The 20,470-nt window shown below is 44.2% G+C and overlaps 2 protein-coding genes across 2 annotated transcripts in view; one reads left to right on the top strand and one right to left on the bottom strand.

The window, feature by feature from the left end:
* The window catches only part of EFCAB5 (EF-hand calcium binding domain 5), a 36,823-nt gene extending 28,434 nt beyond the window's left edge, over positions 1-8,389 (bottom strand). The window contains exons 1-2 of the mRNA XM_029961391.1: positions 8,303-8,389; positions 914-1,489 (exon numbers count right to left, since the gene is read on the bottom strand). Of these exons, the coding sequence (XP_029817251.1) occupies positions 914-1,479 (566 nt within the window). The 5' untranslated portion in view covers positions 1,480-1,489; positions 8,303-8,389. The remainder of the gene's footprint in view (positions 1-913; positions 1,490-8,302) is intronic.
* SSH2 (slingshot protein phosphatase 2) overlaps positions 8,249-20,470 on the top strand; it is a 95,554-nt gene continuing 83,332 nt past the window's right edge. The window contains 1 exon segment of the mRNA XM_029961290.1: positions 8,249-8,779. Within this exon segment, the coding sequence (XP_029817150.1) occupies positions 8,249-8,779 (531 nt within the window).

Here is a 20,470-nt window from a genome sequence, read left to right as displayed (position 1 = left end):
CCCTAATTCCTGACACTGAAACCCTGAAACCAATTTTCAAGCTGTATGCACTATTTATGCAAATAGTCAGGCATTCAAATAGAAGTCATTATTCTACAAACACAGATACAGAATGAAGTGATCTAGTAGCAAATGAGTAATTTTGACATCAATCACAATCATGTCTGGATCATCTGCAAACTCAGAAGTTCACTTCTATATTTTTCTGAATAGAGCAATGAAAATAAAGCATTATTGCTCACCTTATGCTCTCACATTCTAAGCTCAGCATATTGTAAGGTGACATGGAACCCCCTTCCAATATTCATTAAATATTATACTAAAGCAAGCAGCCTAGAAATAAGCAACAGAATAAAATACAAAACAGTTCCTACTTTAAAGGGAAAAATAGAATCTGAAAGGAAAGCCTAAGTAGAAATCACAGGAGGAGTTTCTACAATGTGCCAGGACAATGTTGTTGGTGGTTTGGTCATGAGAAATCATCCTGAAAGGGAAAAAAAAGGGTTATATGTTTATTATGTTTGGAAGAATAGAGAAGAAATGATCTGAGGAGTCTCTTAGACCTTTGATAGTAACACTTGTCCCAAAGAACTGCTGTCACTAAGCTAGACCGGTTTGGAAGCAGTTTGCATTGCACATATGTAATTAAGATAGAGTCTAAGGAGGAATTATATACTTGTAAAGGGCAGAATATTGCCTTAAACAGGAATAACTAGTGTTTCATTTTGTGTGACATGTTCTGGCATTTGTCCTGCTTCTCAAGTTTTGATGAGACAAATACCACCCCTGGCACTGGGGTGTGTTTTGTTCAACACCCCACCAGCCAGGCTGCAGTGACACCATTCCTTTTGTAAAGGAGAGGCCAGGACAGCAGCTCTGGCCTCGTGACCAGCCCCACTGTCACCGTTCTCACCTCTCTGCCGTTGTACCTCGCATCAGAGATTTGAGCTCCTCCGCCACCACCCTCATTCCTCTCACGTAGGGGCCTGGCTTGGTGGAAACACTGTACAGAGGGTTGTGTCGCATCAGATATTCTGCAAGATAATTAATGGGGTCGAATGTGCTTGGGTCTTTGTCTGATACAAGCACATGCTTTCTTTCCACTTCCATTAACAGATTTTCTACTCCTGGGATTAAGGTAGGTAGGAGTTTGTCAAGCAAATAGATGCGAGTATCGAGTGTCTCTCTCTCTTCGCTGTACCACTCTCTGGCCAGTGAGTCACAGGGTTCTCTCTTCTCTATCTTTTTTTCTTCTGCCTTTTGTGCTCCAATCACACTTGCCTTTGTCTCCTGCAGACTCAGACACCTTTGTTGTACCTTTTCATAAAAACACTCTTTCCACGAAGCGTAATTACTAAGACATGGCAGTTCATCATTCCCCTGATTGCTTCCCATTTCTGTGGCAGCTCCATCCTCATGTCCAAGTTTGGGATATTGCAGACCTGCAGACTCTGCTGATTCTTCTGGATGAGCAGCCATACCTCAATCACTGTGACACAGAAAAAAAGCAGCTTGTTATATAATGCCAAAAGATGCAGCAGGGCCCTAACAGGTGACACAGCAATAAAGTCTATTGTTAGGAATTAACTAATATTTTTTCTATGTTCCTTTTTTATTCTGTTACTGCTGCTTTGTACTCTTAAATAAATACAGCCCCTTTGCTCCAAAGAGCAGTAAATGATTTATAAAGATTAATTATGTATCACAACAGCCCTTGGAGACAGAGCAACTTACTGTGTTCCTTTCTTCCAAGAGAAGAAACTGAGACACAAAGGGGGAATGATTAATTGCAGGTCACTTGGAGACTCAGAAACCAAGTGGTGAATAGTGCTCAGAACTTGTTCCCCAGTTCCAACCAGTGGAATCCTCTTACCCCCAGTACCATTATTTCTGTTTAGGTCCATTCCCTGCCTCCAGGAAATCCAGTGGATATGAGACAAAGGAAGCAAGTAATGGAAAATGTCAGATAGCCAGCAGCAAGATTCCTCTATATGCTGCCTCTGCTTCAGCTTTTCTGTAGCTGTGAAGAACAGTGAGGAAGCTTGTCCCACAAACTACTTAACTTCAACTTTGGCAACTATTTTTTCCTCTGGATGTTTTGTTAAGGTAACAAGGACACAGGTGTGTGGATCAGCAGAGCTCCTACGGAAAGGGAAACTCTATACCATGAACTCTGTAATCAAGTTGTTCACAAGCACTTAATGTTGTAGATTATTGTGTAAAAGAGGTATCTCCCTTTACAATTTCATGAACCTTGCTGTTTTTCTTCTCAAAATGTTCTTTCTGTGAAATATTAGGAAGAAATTGAGCTGCTCACAAGGCACAATTTGAAAAATGTTTCTGTGTGTCTCCAGGCATAACCATCTGCATCTGCAGTGGGATTTACACACCCAGGATGGAGCAGAGGGCTGGCTACTACTTGATTCAAAGCATGAAAATTCAGCAGCAAGCTGCCAAACCCCAGCTCAGTGTTAGAAAACAGCAAGGAAGGGTGCTATTAATAAATAGCCTAACACCTTTCCAAATTAAAGATGAAACTCCACTCAGAACTTGCTGCTGCACTAACCTTTTCAAGTTTTTATTTAAAAGAGCTTTTCACTGAGGCCTCTCAGTATCCACAGCAATACTGCTGCTTTTGATATGTATTGCTCTTGCTGTATAAGCATTTGTAGCTGTTCTGAAGTGAGTTCAACCTTCCAGGAAATGCATAAATGTGATCTACAGCCCTCCTGGCACACAAATGTAATTACTAATATGTTGACCTTCTGGTTCATTACCACTGTTGGAGTGCAAGTACTGCTGGATGGGTGGGATGCTTCACAGCATTGCATTTCTAGGTCTGTTTTCTTCATGGGCTTGTTGGCATCTTCTGGTAATTTGATTTCAAAGATGATTACTTGCCAGGGAATGGGATGAATTTATGGCTTAAACTGCCTGCCTGACCCACACAAAGGGTTTTAAGTTGGTAGCTGGTTTTGCCACTGAAGGACATGAGCTGTAAAGGAGTCTGAATTTGTAGTGGTAAAAAGGGAAACCTGTCCACCCTGTTGAATTGTTCCTTGCTTAGGTGAGTTCCTTTCAATGAGCTGTAAAACCAGACTCCTTGGTTCAAAGAAGGGTGTTAACCAAATGTTCTGGTCACATTCCAAATCAGCTGGTTTTGTTGTGCCAAAATAAACTGTTCTTGCAGTTTCAAATACTTTATGTTATTTTTTAAACATCCTTTACGAAACCCTCTGCAGTTTCTGTGCAATGTTAAAGTGACAACTGGCCTGTGCTTCATGAGGTGGCTGATTCTGAGACATGATGAATACATTTTCTATGCTGCTCTCAACCTTTTGTTAGGATGGTTTTGAGGATTAGTAAATGTTTATAAAGTATCTCTATGTCCAAAACAAAACATAAAACAACTAGTGCAACTGTTCTATCTCAATTCCAGGGCATTCACATAACTCCAGGAATGGAAGCAGAGCCCAGAGAACTGTTCCCACTGCTTTAATGCAGTACAGATGGAGGAGACTAAGAGGGTATGGAAGAACACACAAACAATACATAACTGTTCAAATAAACAACAAAGGAGTGCCAGAATCAGGCCCTGAAGCTTGGAATTTGTTGAGGATAACATGGACACACCTCCAGTTGGGATAACACACCATTGGCTCATAAACTTCAGTGCTGATTTATGTTAGTTCAGAATTTGGCCCATAAGGGAAAAATCCTTAACTGAAAGGGTGGTCAGGACTGGAAGGGGCTGCCCAGGGAAGTGGTGGAGGCCCCATCCCTGGAGGGGTTCAAGAAAGGACTGGATGTGGCACTCAGTGCCAGGTCTTTGGTCAAAAGTTGGACGTGATGATCTCGGAGATCTTTTCCATTCTTAATGATTCTATGAGTCTGTGATTCTATAAAAATACAGAGAGCTCTCATGGCCTATGGCATTCCCAAATGGAGCCCAAATAACAGTAAGCATGGAGCACAGAGGCAAACTTTAGAAACACCTAGGAAGTTTGAAAGGTCATATAAAGTTTCCTGTGAGCCTTTGTTCAAGCTGAAGGCAAGATAAGCTTTCCATTATTTAGTAGGATGCCACTTTCCTGACTCCTTTTCTGTGAGAAAAGTATCCTTGCTGGAATCCCTGCAGGTACAAAAAAATTATCTCTGTGTTTTCTGTACAAAACCCAAATCTGCTCATAAGATTCTTATGGTTTCATTGTTATTCTGTTAGGGAATTTTGATGGGTGGGATAGGGCCAGGAAACACTACAGTTTGTTTAGGTAAGTATTTTGGAGATGTCTGAGTCACAAAATCTTTCCAAAAACAGAGTCCAATCTTTTTGAGACTCTATCACTCTAATGTGTTCCACAGAGCATGTTTATCTCATCAACCACAAAGAGCCCAATACCCTTTTCATACATGACCTTTTCAACACAATTAAAATTTTAAAACATTTTTCTTTTTGCTTTCTGAAGCTTTGAAGAACTGTTTTTCTTACCTTTGGAGCAGGTATCAAAACAGATTTTACTCCTCCTGCATTCAAAGTGGCTTTGCAAATCAAGAGGAATTTAATACATGCCCATCTGTTCTCCACCATTAAAAATCTTGAAGTGAATTAGGGATTTCTCAGACCTGCTGTGGAGCTGGGCTGTGAGTTTTACTCCTCTGTGTGTTTGCAGTTGCTAAGCAATAATCCCAAAGGTTGCTATGTCTTTCCACGAGCAGAATTGCTGTAGGTTGTCTTTTGGCTTTGGCACAGCCCAACAGACTCTTCTGTACTGAACTTAGATCATTGCACCACATGACTGAAAATAAAATCCAGAAAGGACTAGGAATAGCAACAGACAACATTAAGGGCACAAGGAGAGAATCTGCAGGTGCCCAGTGACAGGTTTACCTTCAGATTCGAGGATCATGAAATCCAGAACTGTCACAAGTCCATTACCAGCTGAAGGGAGGACTGTGTTAACCAGATGTGAGAATCTGAGACATAAAATTAATTCCCAACTCAAATTTAAACATTTTCAGGCTTTCTTTCTTGTGAAGAACTGCATTGCTTTGAAGCAGCCTTGCAGGAAAGGCACACACAGCACTAAATAGGGGGGAGTGCACAGTGCCATTTTGTTAGACTGCTTTTAAACCTGAACCTAAAGGAATTTGATGAATCTCCTTTCATAATTTCTCCCACATTCTTTGAGGAATAATATGCAACATAGGGAAAGGAGAAGGGGAAAGACAAACACATCTTCAACAGCCATCCTGCACTCATTTACTCTAATGCAAATCAGGTGCCTCTTCAGCGATTTCCTTGGGTTAAGCAGGACTTCCAGCTGAGAAATTTATGGCAATTTCTGCCAGGAAACAAGGTTTATCTAATGCTGGATTTAATTTGTATTTTGTGCTGGAAGTGGCATAATCTCTGGATTTCCTACCTGCAGGAAAACTGAACTGTGAATTTATCTACAGTATTTGTCATTGGAGCAGCTGCACAATACCCTGCCCTCTGGCACAGTATTAGTCTCCATTTCGTGGGACAACTTGTAAGAAACCTGGAAATAGAGGAGGTCAACTTTCATGTGAAAAATAGCTGTAATAAATTACCATTTCTTTGCTATTTATTTGGAAAAAATGTATCAGAAGGAAATGCAGTGCATTTCCAAGACGTGTTGAAGTCCACCATCAATTATGTTAACAAAATGAAGCAGAAAATTAGTGCACAGGACTAATTTAAAATGAGGCTTTAAACTGGATTGTGCACTTTTGTCCTCAAAGCGGGTTGCACATGATTAATTCCTGTTATCTCTTCTCCCAGGTGTGCTTGGTTTTCCCCCTTTGCAATCCAGAATTCTGTTGCTTATTATGATTAACTCACAAAACTTTTTCCAGTGTGAAACATAAATTAAGAAGACACTCTCCCTTTTGCTAAGTGATTTTTTTTTCAACCCCCAAACAAGAGTATACAAATAGAACTTGGAAGGAGGGATCAAAATGGCTCTATTTTTGTTTTTCTGGAAGTGGAATCCCGTGGGTTAAGCAAACCTTTAATTGTACCCTATTTAACTTGGCTGTTATCCCTTAATGTTTTTGCTAAGCAAAGTGTATCTTTTTATTATGCCATCAAATACTTGCACTGTTGACAAAATAATGGGCTGACTATGTCATCACAGATGTTTTGCTGGAATTGCCTCTTCTGTCTTTTTTTTGTTTTTCTGTGTAAGATACATTTTGGGAGCACTCTGATGTCTTTTGCAGCCAAGATTATGCAATAAAAGCCCTAACATGTAGTAATAACAAGTTGTGTTAGCCAGAGAAATGTTTGCAGTGTATTAAATAGTCAGTTTTGGAAACGTTTACAAAACCAGATCATGCACAGCTCCACATCCTTTAAATGCTGCACTGGGCTGAAGCTGCAGGTGCTGACCACACAGGAAAGAATAAGGCCACAGGCTTCCAGTCTCCTTTTTGTACCAACCCTGATGCTGTGACCACAACCTGCCCTCTAATTGCTCTTTTCAATCCCAATACATCTGCCTTTTAGCTTCCCCCTCCACATTTAAATTCTGCTGCTAAAAGACACTGCACGTGCAAATTATACCTTTCTAAGGGCTGGAGAACCATCCCAATCTGTGATTATTGTAGTTAACAACTGATATGTTGGACTGTAGATAGCAACTCTATTATTTACTTGTGGTAAATGTTTTTTATAAGGGTTTGCTGTTCAAATACCTGGAAGAGCTGCAGAGTATATAAAAATTACACAAAAGTAATTTTGGAAGTTGGTGTAAATAATCATTTCTCGATAGTAATCCCTGCATGACTTGATCAAAATCCAAAATGAAACTCCAGTCCCAGGTGAGGGAACTGCTACAACACTCTGGGAACTTCAGTCATCCATCCTCTGTACCAGTGCAGAGGCATCTGAAGATGAGCTACGTGCCTTGTAGCAGCCCTATATTTGCAGGAATGAAACTAAAAAAACCTCAAATTATACTTTAGAGAAAGGTGAACAGTCATATGCCAGAAGAGGAAAAAACTTTCCCATCCTCAAATGGAACTCCTGCCTCTGCAGAGAATCATGGGAAAAACTTTACAGCATCATGGCCTCATGCCTGGCTGCCACCTCAACATGCAGTTTAGTTACTTAATTTAAAAAGAGTCTGGAAGGCACTTTCTTGACCTCTTTGCCATAAATCAGTGTGCTGCAAGCTCACCATCCACAAATACCGTGTTTCAAAAAAACATTTTGGCTGTAAAACGCAGGACAAGGGCTCTTCATTTCCCAGTGGGTTTTGCTTATTCTCCCCATGTGCTCAGATCCCTCTGGGGAGTCTTCTGGATGTGCAGCCCATCCTACAAACAGGGACAAACAGGGAGCCTGTCCTCAATCCCTGCCCTCCATCCCTGTCCTCCGTCCTCGCCTGTCCACCAGGAGGCAAAATGCTTCATTAGCAATCCTCACTTCATTGCAGCAAAGCCCAGGAGCCTCCCTGATCATTATTTTAACTGGGGAATAACCTTAAGAGCGACCATGTGGCTTCTCTGGCACTTAAATTTACAGGGGCAAAGTGCAGTCAGCCTGAGGAGCACATCAAAGCCATATCAGCCATGTGCTTAAAAGGAATCTATGGGTTAATACACAATCTTGACAAAGAATTTGCTGTGTTTAATATTTAGAACAGCTTCTGGTCATCATTTGTGGTGGTGTCATTCAGTACTCAAGACAATTCTTGATCCCAGTTACCTCCTTCCCATGAATTTGGTGGATTCTTGATCCAAATTACCTCCTTCCCATGAATTCGGTAGCACCAGGCTGAAAATGCAAGGCAAATGAAGTTTAACAGCACTGGACCCTTTGCCTCAGACCCCAAAGCGCTGAGCAGTTCTGCATCTGTGGATGTCTGAGTGCCTAAAATGTCTCGTGTACTCATCAGACTCGTTTTTTGCTGTTTGGGCTTGTGCATTGATGTATGAAGAGGTGTTATATGCTGTTTTCGTTATGGAAAGAGTTACTGTTGCTACCACAGCTGAGGAAAAGCTACATTATTTGAGCACTAATGCCAACTTTCACCAGTGGGTGCCAAGCCCGCTGTCACGGATCCCAGTGGGATGGGACTCCACAAACCATCACCAGCCAGGAGGCACACTGAGGGTGCCCAGCTGACACACATTCATAAAAGCCACTTCTGGGGCTGAGAGACAGGAGGGGCGACGCTGGGACCCCCTACTCCAGTGCCGTTCCCTCAGGGACCAGGGGTGGATGCCGGGACTCTCCAGCTCCCTCAGGGACCAGGGGTGCGATGCTGGGACCCACCTCACGCCCCCAGGGACCAGGGATGGATGCCGGGACCTCCAGCTCGCTCAGAGACCAGGGGTGCGGTGCCGGGACCCCCCACCCCCGCCGTGCCCTCAGGGACCGGGGGGGCGATTGCCGGGACCCCCCCTCAGGGGCCGCCGGCGCGCCGCGGGGTTAACGCGGCGCGGCCGCCAGGGGGCGCGCCGCGCGCGCGCTGACAGCCGGCGCGTGCGCGCTGGCGCCTCATTGTGCCCGGCCGGCCCGGCCCCGCCGCGCCTCAGTCGGCGAGAGGCCGCGGGCGCGCGCGGAGCTGCTGCCGCTGCCGCCCCCTGCGGCCGCCGCCGCCACTCCGCATCCCCCCCTTCCCCCGCCCGCCCGCCATGGAGTGACGGCCCCCGCCGGACGGCCGGACGGGGGGGCCCCGCGCGCCTCGATGGCTCTGGTCACGGTGCAGCGCTCGCCTACCCCCGCGCCACCTCCAGCCCCTGCGCCTCGGTGAGTCCCCGGCGGGGCTGAGGGGGCAGCGCGGCGCTCGGCGGCCGTTGGGTCCGGCGCGCGGCGCTGCGCATGCGCTCCCCTACCCCCCCACACCTCCCCTCAGTCGCCCCCCGGTGCGGCGGGGTCCGGGCCCCGGGCCGGGGCGAGGGGGGCCCGCGTTCCGCCGAACGGGGGTCACACACCCTGCGCTGGCCTGGGACAACCCGGGGGACGGGCGGGGGGTCCTGCTGCCCCTCAGCAGGCCCGCAGTTCCCTACCGGCCCTCGCGGCACCGCGGGGCCCCGGTCAGACCCAGCCCCGCTGTGAAGGATGGGGCAGCGCGGGGCTGTTTCTGTAAATCCGCCTGCTTTAGTCCGTGCTCATTGTGTGCGGTGGGAGAGGCGGGAAGCATGTGTGGAAGAGACCTGACATGGTTGGGGCTCCGGCCGTGCTCAGCTGATCTCATCTGACAGCACCTCTGGGTATCCCCAGCGCCCTGCCTTGGCCAACACATAAGGGTGCTTTTGCTGCCCCTTCTTCCGAATGGCGAATATAATTTTCACGGGGCTGTGTCAAGCCCAGGACAGGCACAGAACGGCAGATTCCAAATCCCCGGGTGAGATGTGCAGCGGGACAGATGTTCCCATCGCTGCCCTAGGTCAGGCTTCTGGCTTTCCATGCTCTTTACACTTAGGACAGACTGTTGTTTTAGTACTTCTGTGTTGTAAAATCCTGCTTGTTAACCCCTTCAGCAGCTGCCACCCCTGTTTCCTATGTAACCAAGGATGAGAATGAAAATAGCTTGCTTTCACGTCTGTGTGCTCAGTTCTAAGTTAGCTTTTATCCTTAAAAAACCTCATGCATTATCACACTGGCGTTATGTCTGGTTTGCAAATGTTTGGAGGGAGAGAAGAATTGAAATCCCAGTTGCTTCCGTCGTGGAGGGGGGGGGGATGAAAAAGCCAAGTACTCTGAAAATATTTCTTGTTGTGTTAGGTAACCTCTTCAGAAACTAGATCAGCTACTTGACAGGTCCTGCCTGCCCTGACAGCATTTTAGCTGTCAGAACACTTATTTTTTTTCCCCCCTCTTTCATTCCCATGCCTCTCCTAAGGTAGGTTTATTTAGCAACACAGATTAATTTCACTTATATTTCTCGCTATAAATATTAATGTGCTGTCTTACTCAGAGATTGCCTCCCCCTTTGACTTCTTTATCCTTTCCACTATTCCTTTTCCCATACAGTTATTGTATTTAAGATGCCTTGTGAGAACAGATAGAGCTCTCTTGGCATCTTCCTTCTTTTTCCCACTTGGATGCATAACCCCTCCCTTTCTTAAATATTTTATATATATATGAACAATTAGTTGTGTTCTTGAAAGCTTTTCCATCTGGAACAGCCAGGCTGTTTCCCAACCAATTAAATTAAATTGAAACTGTGCTGATTTTTGGCCACTACTTAGTTTTTAAATATAAAAACAACTCCCTGTGGAGCCTGATAAACCCAGGAGGTGCAGCTTTCAGTGTATGTATCTAAATTCTCTTTCTTCCATCCCATAGTTCAGAGTGTATTCTGTGCCAGTGGGGTTTGTACAGCCTTGGTGCCCTCTCCAAAAATAAGTGTGTGGCATGTTCCTGGCCTGGTTTTGGCTCTCATAATTGCTTCTACTTTCTCACACTTCTCTTGCAGTATAAAGTGCAAATGATTTTCATCACATTCTGCCCTTAACTGCTGTTGTTTGAGCACTTCTGCATTTCCTGTTGCAGCTTCCTAACCACACTTCAGGGGTTTGGCTGCCCTTTTAGCCTCTCCTTAGATAGCTGGGCTTGTTTCTCCATCCTTCCGCCAGGGTTTTGCTGAGCTCGTGTGTGTTCCTCCTCTGCCACAAACTTCTTGTTTCTTACTCAGAACTTTTGGTATCATTTCAGATGATGTTCCCTCCTCGCCTGCTGAGGGCTCGTGAACAAGGGCAGACACCTTTTTAGTCCTTAAGAGTGCTCTGGGCCTGCCACACTTGCTGTTGTGATGGATCCTTGTCAGCTTCAGCAGGAGGACTTGATTCTTTGAGTTTTAATTGAAATTGTTTCAACCATTCTGTTGTAACCTGGTGGTAGCTTCCTTCTATCCCAAGTAACTATCTCCAAGTTACTACTTTAAAAGAAAGCTCGTCTTGCTGAGTAATTCTTATGAGTAGTATAAGGGGACACTCTGCTTTGGAGCAAAGATTTTCTGGTGCTGCTGGAACTTTGCTGTTCCAGCTTGTGGGCAAGGGAGAAGCGTGTTGGTGTGCAAGCATATGGCTCTGTCTAATTCTGGTTCCAGGTCACTAAGAATTTTGAGGACAGAAATGGATTCTCTTTAAAATTGCTCAGTGGCTTTTTACTTGAGAGATAAACTTCTCAGGCAAGGAGAAAGGGTGAAATTGGTGTCCTCAGACTGAATTTTTTGCATTAAGTATGCCCTATAAACTGTTATAATTGGCTCTTGTGGATTCAGGGGAGTAGCTGATCTCAATCACTCTGACATTGGATGGCCTTTATTTATAGGTTTTTATCTTGTTCTCATTGCCATGGAGCATCTCATGAGCATTCATTTCAGGGTAGTTCATGCAAAGTGTCCATTATGCATTTACAGCCCTCTGGTTGCTTGATGACTTGTAAAATTCCTTTAATTGTCGGTCCAGACTTTTGCTGTTTGTTTTGGCCTTTGGTTATGCAGTCACTCTTGAGAAATCAGACTGCAATCTTCACTTCTTAAAGCAGAGCAGTTGTCTTCTGACATGCCCTGTTGGCAGAAAGTGGTCCAAGGCAGGGCTGTGCTTCATTAAAATGTAAAGGTACCACGAGCCAGAGAGGAGCTCCCTTGGTGCTCATGCTGATGCATTGTTGTTCAAGGCAGTTGTTGACTAATAAATCTGTATCAGAAAATAATCTATTGAAACTTACTCTTTTGTATTATTTGTATGCACAGTTCAAAAAAAAAAATTCTGTAGTTTCTTTAAGGTGCAGTTTTCTTTTTGTCTCTTATATCTCTTTCCTGAGAAGTGAAGAAGCTGGGCAGGCAGTCTGGCCCAGGCTGCTCTCACAGTTCACTTGCCTTCCCTACCCTCAGGGACACAATATGCTTTCATTGGAAGGGACCGACTGACCCAAAAAGAGAGGCTATGCTGTGCATGTATTGTTCTAAAATGCACAGTTTTGGAAAAAAAATATGCTAAAGCAAATGAAAACCTAAGCCATTGAACTTCCCCTCCTTAATCCCAGGAGAACAGCTTGAGCAGGAAGCAGAGTCCTGCAAATGTGTTGGGGAGTCTCTGTCATGTTGTGCTTGGGAGCTCCTTTCTGGTGGAACTTACAGGAAACACTTTTCCCACTTATTTATGGGGAAGGTAAATATAACATTTCTCTACCCCTGGTCCTGTAATTGCTGTTAAACAGTGTGGTAATTGTGAGTTTACTTAATCATTGGTAAATCTGATCTATCTCACATAAAACTTATTTTTCTTTTTTCCTTTTTTTTCTAATTAATTAAGATCTTGATAGCTGCTGAGTTTATAGCGTTATGAAGAGTTGATTTTTGGAGGGGACTACAATGTAGCTGGGAGATCAGAAGCTTCTTATGAAATACTTAGTAGATTTAGGAATGCCTGATATTTGAAGATGGTATCAATTGTTGTTCATTGGTTTTCCTCAGCTGATGTTTTCCAGGTATAGCCAGAGCTCCTTCTGGAAACTGAAGTTTTTGGAGGCAGTGGCCCAGAAGGATGAGCTGATTCCTGCTTGAGGCAAACCTTGTGCTGTACAGATACCTCAGACTCCTGTGGTGCCAGCTGTCACCATTTGGGAGATAAAACTGTTTCAGTCAGGTGACCTGTTACTTCTTCCCTGTCTTTCAAACTTCTGTTGAAACTTCTGTGAGGGAACCAGAAGACTTCTACCTCTTGCTGGGCTTGAGGCTGTGTTGTTAAAAGATGAAGATTTCTCTCCAGCAGCACAAATAACTTTTGTGTGTGTAAATGGATTCACGTGTGGTGATATTCTCCTGTTCCTAAAGCAGCTTGATGGTCAAACTGTGACAAAAGACCTGTCCCTTCTCTGGCAGATCTGCTGCCTGTGCATACACACTGAGCAGGCTCTTGTAGGGATCTGCATGAAATCAGATCCTCAGAGGATCTGATCTCCTCAGGGGTCAGAACAGTATTTGGAGCTGAGAGGGAGGATGGTGACAGTTGAATTGGAGCATCATAGAGAAACATTCTTAAAACTTTCAAAATACAAGAAAAAAGCCTTTACTTTTTTTTTTTTAAGGGATCTGACTGTCCCTTTGTAGCACATCTCAGTGATAGGCTTGATTTCTATTTTGTCTTATTTCTTCTTGAAACAGCCTAAGGTTTCTTTACAGAGCTGGCATTTGCTTCTCCCACATTCTTCACCTTCTCTTTGTTTCGTTCCTGAGGTGTTGCTTTCCCAGTTGTCAGTTCTGGAGTATTTGTGTCTTGACCAGTGAAGTCCAGCCCACAGAAGCTCTGGTAGTTGGCCTAGAGACTGAAGCCTACTTTTCTTGGGATAAGAAGTCAAACTTCTTGTAGTACTGTGTCAGTGTTGGCCTAAAATGGCCATTTTTAGGTTGAGAGGGAAATTTTGTCTTTTTACTTATTTCACCCTTTTTTCAATCCACCAACTATGATGCAACTGCTGCATTTTAGATAAAAAACTCTTCAGCTCAGTTGTATCTTTGGAACTATGAACTTGCATTGAAACAAACTGAGTGCAATACATATTTAAGTTCTAACCTCTTGAGTTCCAGCAGCACATAAATTCTTGTGTTTTGAAAAGGAGCTTGTAATTCAAAAATGAAAATAACCTGTGATGCTGTAATGAGTCATTATCTGACCAGTATTGATTCTTGCTGTTTTAAGAAATGAAAGTAAGTTGAAAAGGGCAGGGTACAGTAGCATCTACAGTTATTTTGGGAGCCAATGACACATTTATTTGAGTGGAAAATGCTATTTTGAGTGGAGAGTGCCATTCACAAAGCAGTCTGCTGGAAATATTTTAGTGTAAGAGGGCTGCCCTCATGCAGGGGTAATGCCTGAGGATTTCCAGTTACTGGAAAAAATTCTGAAGGATCTGTAGCTGCAACTCTGCTGTCTTGGGAAATGGGGAAAAAAAATAGCCTTTGGGCAGCTTAGCTCAGTGTAGCTGCTCCCTGATCACAGGCTGCAGCTCAAGGTTTCATTCTTCAGTCACAACAAACCACATCCTCCCAGGAGCAGAAGCAAGAGGGCTGTTCACAGGCTCCCGGGAACGCCTGTGCACTGGGAGCTCCTGCCATCCCTGCAAGAATGTGCTGGAAGGGAAGACTTCAAACATGCCCTTGTCCTTTTTGAGTTCAACTGACAGAAAGCTTTTACTGTCTTCATGTCTGACTGTTGCTGGTGCCAGAAGCAAGAAGCATGAACTGAGCTGCTGGTTTGCAACCAATGCTTCGTTCCTGAGGACTGGCCTTGCAACATGAGAGCCCTGGGCTGGTCAGCTGCCTGCTCCAAGTGTTCCAGTTGTTTAGTTCAGCCTGTGAATTTAAGAAATCTCCTGTCTGTGCCATTGATTTGCCTGAGCATTCTTTTAATTTGATTATTTCTGACAGTGAAGCTCATATCTTCTGTGTAAGGGGAATCTTGGAAGCAGGGGAAGAAAGAGCTGATATCTATTGGAAGTAGTGATTTAAACAAGGCAGACAGTGTTTCTTACCTTTTGGCTGGAAGCTCTTCCTCCAGAGTGCTCTGTTTAAAGGGATAAAAAATTTTGAAGGCCAAAAGCCATTTTTGCATTTCTGAGTTGGGCCGTATAAATTGATTAAATTACTGTCAACCATCTGCAAAATATCTTATCACAATACTCCAGTGCTGCAGTGCCTGTGTTCCTGTGTGTTCCCGTGGTTTAGGCAGCGTTTGGGCAGGCCCCTGTACGGCCGGGTTTGAATGTGTCAATAGCTTTTTGCCCAAACAGAATGACTGTGAATATGCATCTTATCAGCGTTGCTCACTGCAGGCTGATCTCCTCTGGAAGGCAGAGGACGTTGCTGTAAGATGAGTCACACAGTTAAACAGCTCGTTGCTTCCACGGTGAGACGCGCCCTTACTGAGCACCCAGTGCTGGCAGTGCCCTGTGAACTCCTCATGGCCCCGCTGCACAGAAATGCCTTTGGGTTGTGGCTGCTCCCTGCCTTGGGGTGCACTGCTCCTCTTCCTTCTCCCAGGGAACCCCTGAGCTAGGGCTTCACAGCAGTAATGGAGTTACTGCGTCGGTGTGGGCTGTTTCAGGGGGAAGTTAGTGGGGAACTTGAGGCCACAGTGTAAACTACTTGTATTGAGGTAATCAGAGACATGAGGTTATTTCATCTGACCTATTTGGAAAGAACTCTTTTATCACAGATCACACTGTCCCTGTACTAAGTTCGTACCAGAGCTCAGCAGGTGGCTTGGATGCTTGAGCTTTTCACTGCTCTGCAAGTAGAGCAGTGAAGGAGACCTTGGAGAAGTAAATTCCAGAGATGTTGTCTCAGGAGTTGATCTTCAACTTTTAACTGGATTAAATATCTGAGAAGTGGATTTTAATGTGGAGAGCTGGTCCTGTCACAGGGGACTGTGCCTGTCCTATTATTCTCACTTGCTGCTATTGTGTCCCTTCTGTTTTGATGTACAGAACTATCATATTTAAAACTGCAGCAAGAACTTTTAAGACTTGTTCAACTAGCTTGGTTTGGCTTCGGTGTCTGACATCTGAGAAATGTGCATATTAGGATTCTTCATGAAAAAACCAAAACCTGTTAGGCTTTTCATCTCTTAGCCTCTTAGTGGTGATGAGAGGGAGGGATAAGGCATATGTCTTCCATGTGTAAAATACTTTGCTTTCCAAAGGAGAGCTTTGTTGGTAGTTTGAGGTCTTCTGAGTGTTGCAGGACCAACCCTTTGGCTCAGTCCATTTGAAGATGGAGTTTCCCAAGGGTCTCTGAAGCTACTGAAAGGACTGCAGAGAGTCAGCAGGTGTCTGTGAGCTTCTTGTGTGGTAGCAGGTATCCTTTTGAGCCTGCTGTTCCCTTGCAGCAGTCCCAAGTTCTGGAGTGTCTTCTGTAGGAAACAGGGTGTCACACTGAAAATTTAGCTCATGAGTAGCTGTGGGGCAGGCAGGGAAATGACTCAGCTCTCTGACCTACAGACAGGAGCTAAACCTAGTTACAAGAGGAAATGCTAGGTGAGGAGATAAAGGTGTTTCTGGAATAAGGATTGATTCTTTTTTTGTTTTTTTTCTTTGTTTCTGTTGTTGTCTTTTTGGTTTTGTTTTCCTTTCCGCAGTCCTCCTCAACAGTTTAAAATAGTTTAAAGACAAACAGCTCTGGGCATGTTCTTCAGAGGTGCTGTAACCACAGTATTTAAGTACAGTGCTTCAAACTGTGGTATGGAACAGCTACCTAGGTGCTGTATTATATTGTCTTCCTGAGTGAAGTGCAAACCTTGAAATGACAGCCCTCCCGTTTGCCCTTTAACATTGCAGAATGGTTGACAAAGATTTAATTCACTTTCTGAACAAATATTTTTCTTATGTAACATCTAGTGAGTTTCGTTACTGGGAGTTTCCTCTGTTTTTGTTTTCAGCCGAGTTGTGCTTATGTGGGAGAGCAAGCTTGTGACTTCAAAAAGTGAAGTGAAACAGGACAACTTAGACTTTTTTGTTCTTTGTGGCATTTCTTCCTCTGTGATAGTATTTTGGTTCTGCAGCAGTTCATAGAATGTCTAAGCCTGAATTCCAGCTCTTAATGAATCTTCAGACAGCAGCTACCCCTGTAGTGTGGGTCGAGTCTAATTTTGCATGAACTTGTCAGTACAGTTACACATGGGAATCAAATATTAATATATTTTCTCTTGCTTTTTGGGTCCACCCGTCACCGTGTCCCTCAGCACTTCGCTGTGTCACTGCCTCAGTGGTGTCCTGGGAATGAATTGTCCTGTGCAGCTTCTCTCTGCTCCTGAATCTCAAATAAAGGAGCGTCAGGGCAAACCAATATGAAGAGAGCATATTTTCAAATGCCCTCCCAAAAGCTGGGCATGGTTATATAAACTTTAAGGCAAAGGAGGCATTACAAGTTAACGTTCATAGTATGACTGGAATAGAGTTTGCATCGTCTCAGTGGGTGAAATGAATATTTTTCAAAAACATTTTACAGATCCCTGATCTCTACATGTGCTTCATGCTGCAGAGATAAGAACTGTGCCACAGGCTTCTGCAACCCACACTTCTGGTCTTTGAAGTAGAATTTTTTTTCTTTTACACATACCCCAGAAACTGCTCTTGTAGGGAGTAAGCTCTGTTTAACTTAGATCTGTTCATGTTGACTGTAGATGGCTGAGATGGTTATTTTGGGGCAGTTTCTGTCTGGTTCTCTTATGAGTGAGAAAGTTAAGACTTGACTTTGCCTTGAGGAGAAGGGAGAAGTTTGATGACTCTTTTTTTAGTATTTGAGGAGAAGATGGCATGAGCCAAAATAAATTTTTAAGCTCGAGTACTCGTTCACATCTTGATTTTAAACTTGAGAAGTGCCTCATTTAAAAAGTAAAGTATTAAAAAACCCAATAAAACCAAAATTAAACAACCCCCTCCCTACAAACATCCCCGCAAAACCTCGGAACAAAACCCAAACCAAAACTACTCAGCTTGTTTAGAGTTTAAACTTGCAAAGGTTTGGTTTTAGGACAGATGAGCAGAGAACACCTCGAGCTGAAGGGAGTAAGTGCAATGACAGCTTGAGGTGAGAAGTGATCTGGATGTGTCAGAATCTCATGTACTCGCTGTGATGTGGGACATCCCGGACACTGAAACATCACTCTGGTGGTGAACATTCTCTGCACATGCTGTGGGAGATGCTGAGGAACCCTGAAGCAGTGAGAGATATCAACAGGGCATTAGTGAAGAGTCTTTTCTGGGGGCAGATGGGGAGTGATTCCCCAGCCGAGCGTTGCTCGCGGGCGCTTTGGCTGAGGCGCAGCATCGCTCTCCGTGCCTTGGCGCGGGTTCAGTGCTCTGTGTGCTGGGGAAGCTCGCTGTGCAAAACGTGAGAGCTTCCTGCTCTGATAAGGAACCAACAGCTCTCCCAACAGGTGCAGCCTTTAGCTGCAGTCCTGAAGATGTCACAGAAATGTTTGCTGTCATGGGCCTTCGATATTGGCAGACCCAAACTGAGGAGTTCCTTGTGACAGAGTAGTGGAACAGGCCTGAGTCTGGCCTGAACATTTCAGAAGGCACAGCTTTGCCTCTTGCCTTGCACTGCTATGATAAGAGAATTAGGAGGGGAAGCTGTGTTCAAGAATCTCTCATCCGTGATGGTGGCTAGGACTGAAATGGAATAATGTTATTTTAAAGGGTGCTCTAAAGCACTAAAGCTTTATAAATATTAATTTTGTTCATTTGTTTCCTAATAAAAGGCTTTTATTCATGAAATCGCTATTTATTTATTAACCTGACAAACTAATAGCAAGCTCTCTTCTTTCAGTGTATGCATGTGCCATATCACAATTCTGCTTGTCACCATAATAAGAACTTCATTCATCTGCCTTAAAATGTCATTGATAACAACCTGGCAGTGGCCCAGCTTGGAGCAAGTTAACTACAAAAGGCTGCATTGTAAACCTTTCTGAGAGTACATGCTACATTAAGTCTAAAATTAAAAAAAAAAAGAGAGAGAGAGAAAGAGAGAAATGTGCAGGCTGGTCCGAGCTGCACATAACTGCCAAAGAGCTTCAAACCTCTGAAAAAAAAAATTGAGCTCTGTGGAGAGGAGTTCTGGCTGCAAATGGGATAGTTTGGAATGAAGGATGCATTCTGCTCACTCTAAAACCTTTGAGGTGCACTGAATTTATAAACCTCATCTTAAAATGAGAGGGAATGTCTTGCTGAACCACAAGCAGCTAAATGAGAGCTTGTACATGGAAGGATCTTGTTATTTCCTTTGGTCTCTGCTTTCTTCGAGTGGCTGCCCGGGATAAAAACTACAGTCTGAAAATAGTCACAGGCCTCTGGGACTTAACTGCTGGAACACTGTGAGGGAGTTTGTCTTGGTTATAAAAACCTTCCCTGACCCCAGCTGCAGCCTGTGCACCAAATGCATTTATGCTCCCATAGGGTCACAATGCCAGGAGGGTCTTCACACTGAAGTTCAAGTGCCTGGTCTTTGTGCCGTTTCCTCTGGAGGTACCTCAGCTGCTCCTTGCTCTGTGATCCTGTGTATGGGCTTCACATTCATGGAGATTTAGAGCTTCTTGCCTTGGACTCTCCTTAAAACTATTACAAATGCAGCTTGTAGCCTGGGTGAGGGTGAACTGAGCTGCTCAGGAAACAGAGGCGGAGGTTGTGAACTTTATGGAGGGAAGCTCCCAGGGAATCTCCCTGTGTTGCACGTGAGGGCTGTGGGTTTTGGTACAGCCCCTGACTAACCCAGCCAGCCTCACTGAACAATTTAACAGCTGAGCAGAACTAGAAGCTTTAAGGCAACTTCATCCAAGGTCTTCTGGGAGCACTGTAAGCATGCAGTAAAATACCGTGGTTCCCATCCTACACTCCAGAGATGAAAAAGGCTCTGATGGTGTGGGGAAGGGCTTGCTCACAACTGTGTAGTCTGATTTCTTAACTGGAATAGGGAGTCTTTAAAAAAAAAACAAACCAAAACCTGCAATTTCAAGCTGCTTCACTTGTGTGGTTTTTGTTTTGTCTCTTTCTTAAGTATAGTGTATGGACAGCGCCATGGGTTAGGGAACACTTCAGCTTCATCTTCAGAGACTTTTCGTATGTAACCTTCTGCTGAAGTCAATGGGTGTGGAGGTAAGCAGTGCCGAGTGCTTTCTGAAACATCACTGCCACCCACTCTGCAGCCTGATGCACACAGCACTCCTTGTATTTCAGCATTGTTTTTCTCCAAAAAAGTCGCATGTGGTTGCACAATGAAGACACTGCTTATTTGTGTAATGCAAATCTGTTCCTGCTTGTTGGTACAAAGTGCAAGCAGAGAGCATCAAAGTGTGGAGACCTCACAGATCCTGCATGAACACTTGCCACTGAACCTCAGTGACATCCTGCATTATGTCAGAATAAAAGATGACATCACAGTTGGTCTGTGAGTGAATGGGATTTGAACTCAGGGTTGAATGTTGCTGCCTGAACTGTTTGTGCTACTGATGCTCAGCATCCTTTGCCCTGCTATTGTTTGTTTGTTTGTGTATTTTTACAACTGCTGAGTTTAGTCTCTCAAAAGTTAATTATTTTATCAGGAGGCAGTCAGAATCAGCAAGAGTTTCCTGTTTCCATGTCTTTCTGTTGATTTCCTTTTTTGTTGAAACCCAACTTTCTCTGTTGAAACACAACTCAGTTGCTGCACTCTTGAGTTTCCCTCTATTGCCTTAAAGTGGAGGGAGGGGGAACTGTCTGAAATAGCCTGATATTCTCACAGAGATATTGACAGTGGGGTCTAGTGGCTAAATTGTTATGATAAGACACAAATTCTTCAGCTGATGCTGTTGAAATCCGCTGACTTTTCTGTGCTCCTAATAGAAGGCTTTAAAATATCCAGCTGCAGACTGATCCCCTCCAAGCATGTGACACTGACATCAGTCCTAGAAGTGAGGCGTTGAACTGCCTCCAAAAATGAGCTCAGCGGGTAAT

Source organism: Manacus vitellinus, unplaced genomic scaffold, assembly GCF_001715985.3.
Source record: "Manacus vitellinus isolate BGI_N305 unplaced genomic scaffold, ASM171598v3 scaffold_32_pilon, whole genome shotgun sequence".
In the NCBI taxonomy this organism is placed as follows: Eukaryota; Metazoa; Chordata; class Aves; order Passeriformes; family Pipridae; genus Manacus; species Manacus vitellinus.
Note: the sequence above shows the minus strand (reverse complement) of the source record. Positions and strands in the feature narration are given on the sequence as shown.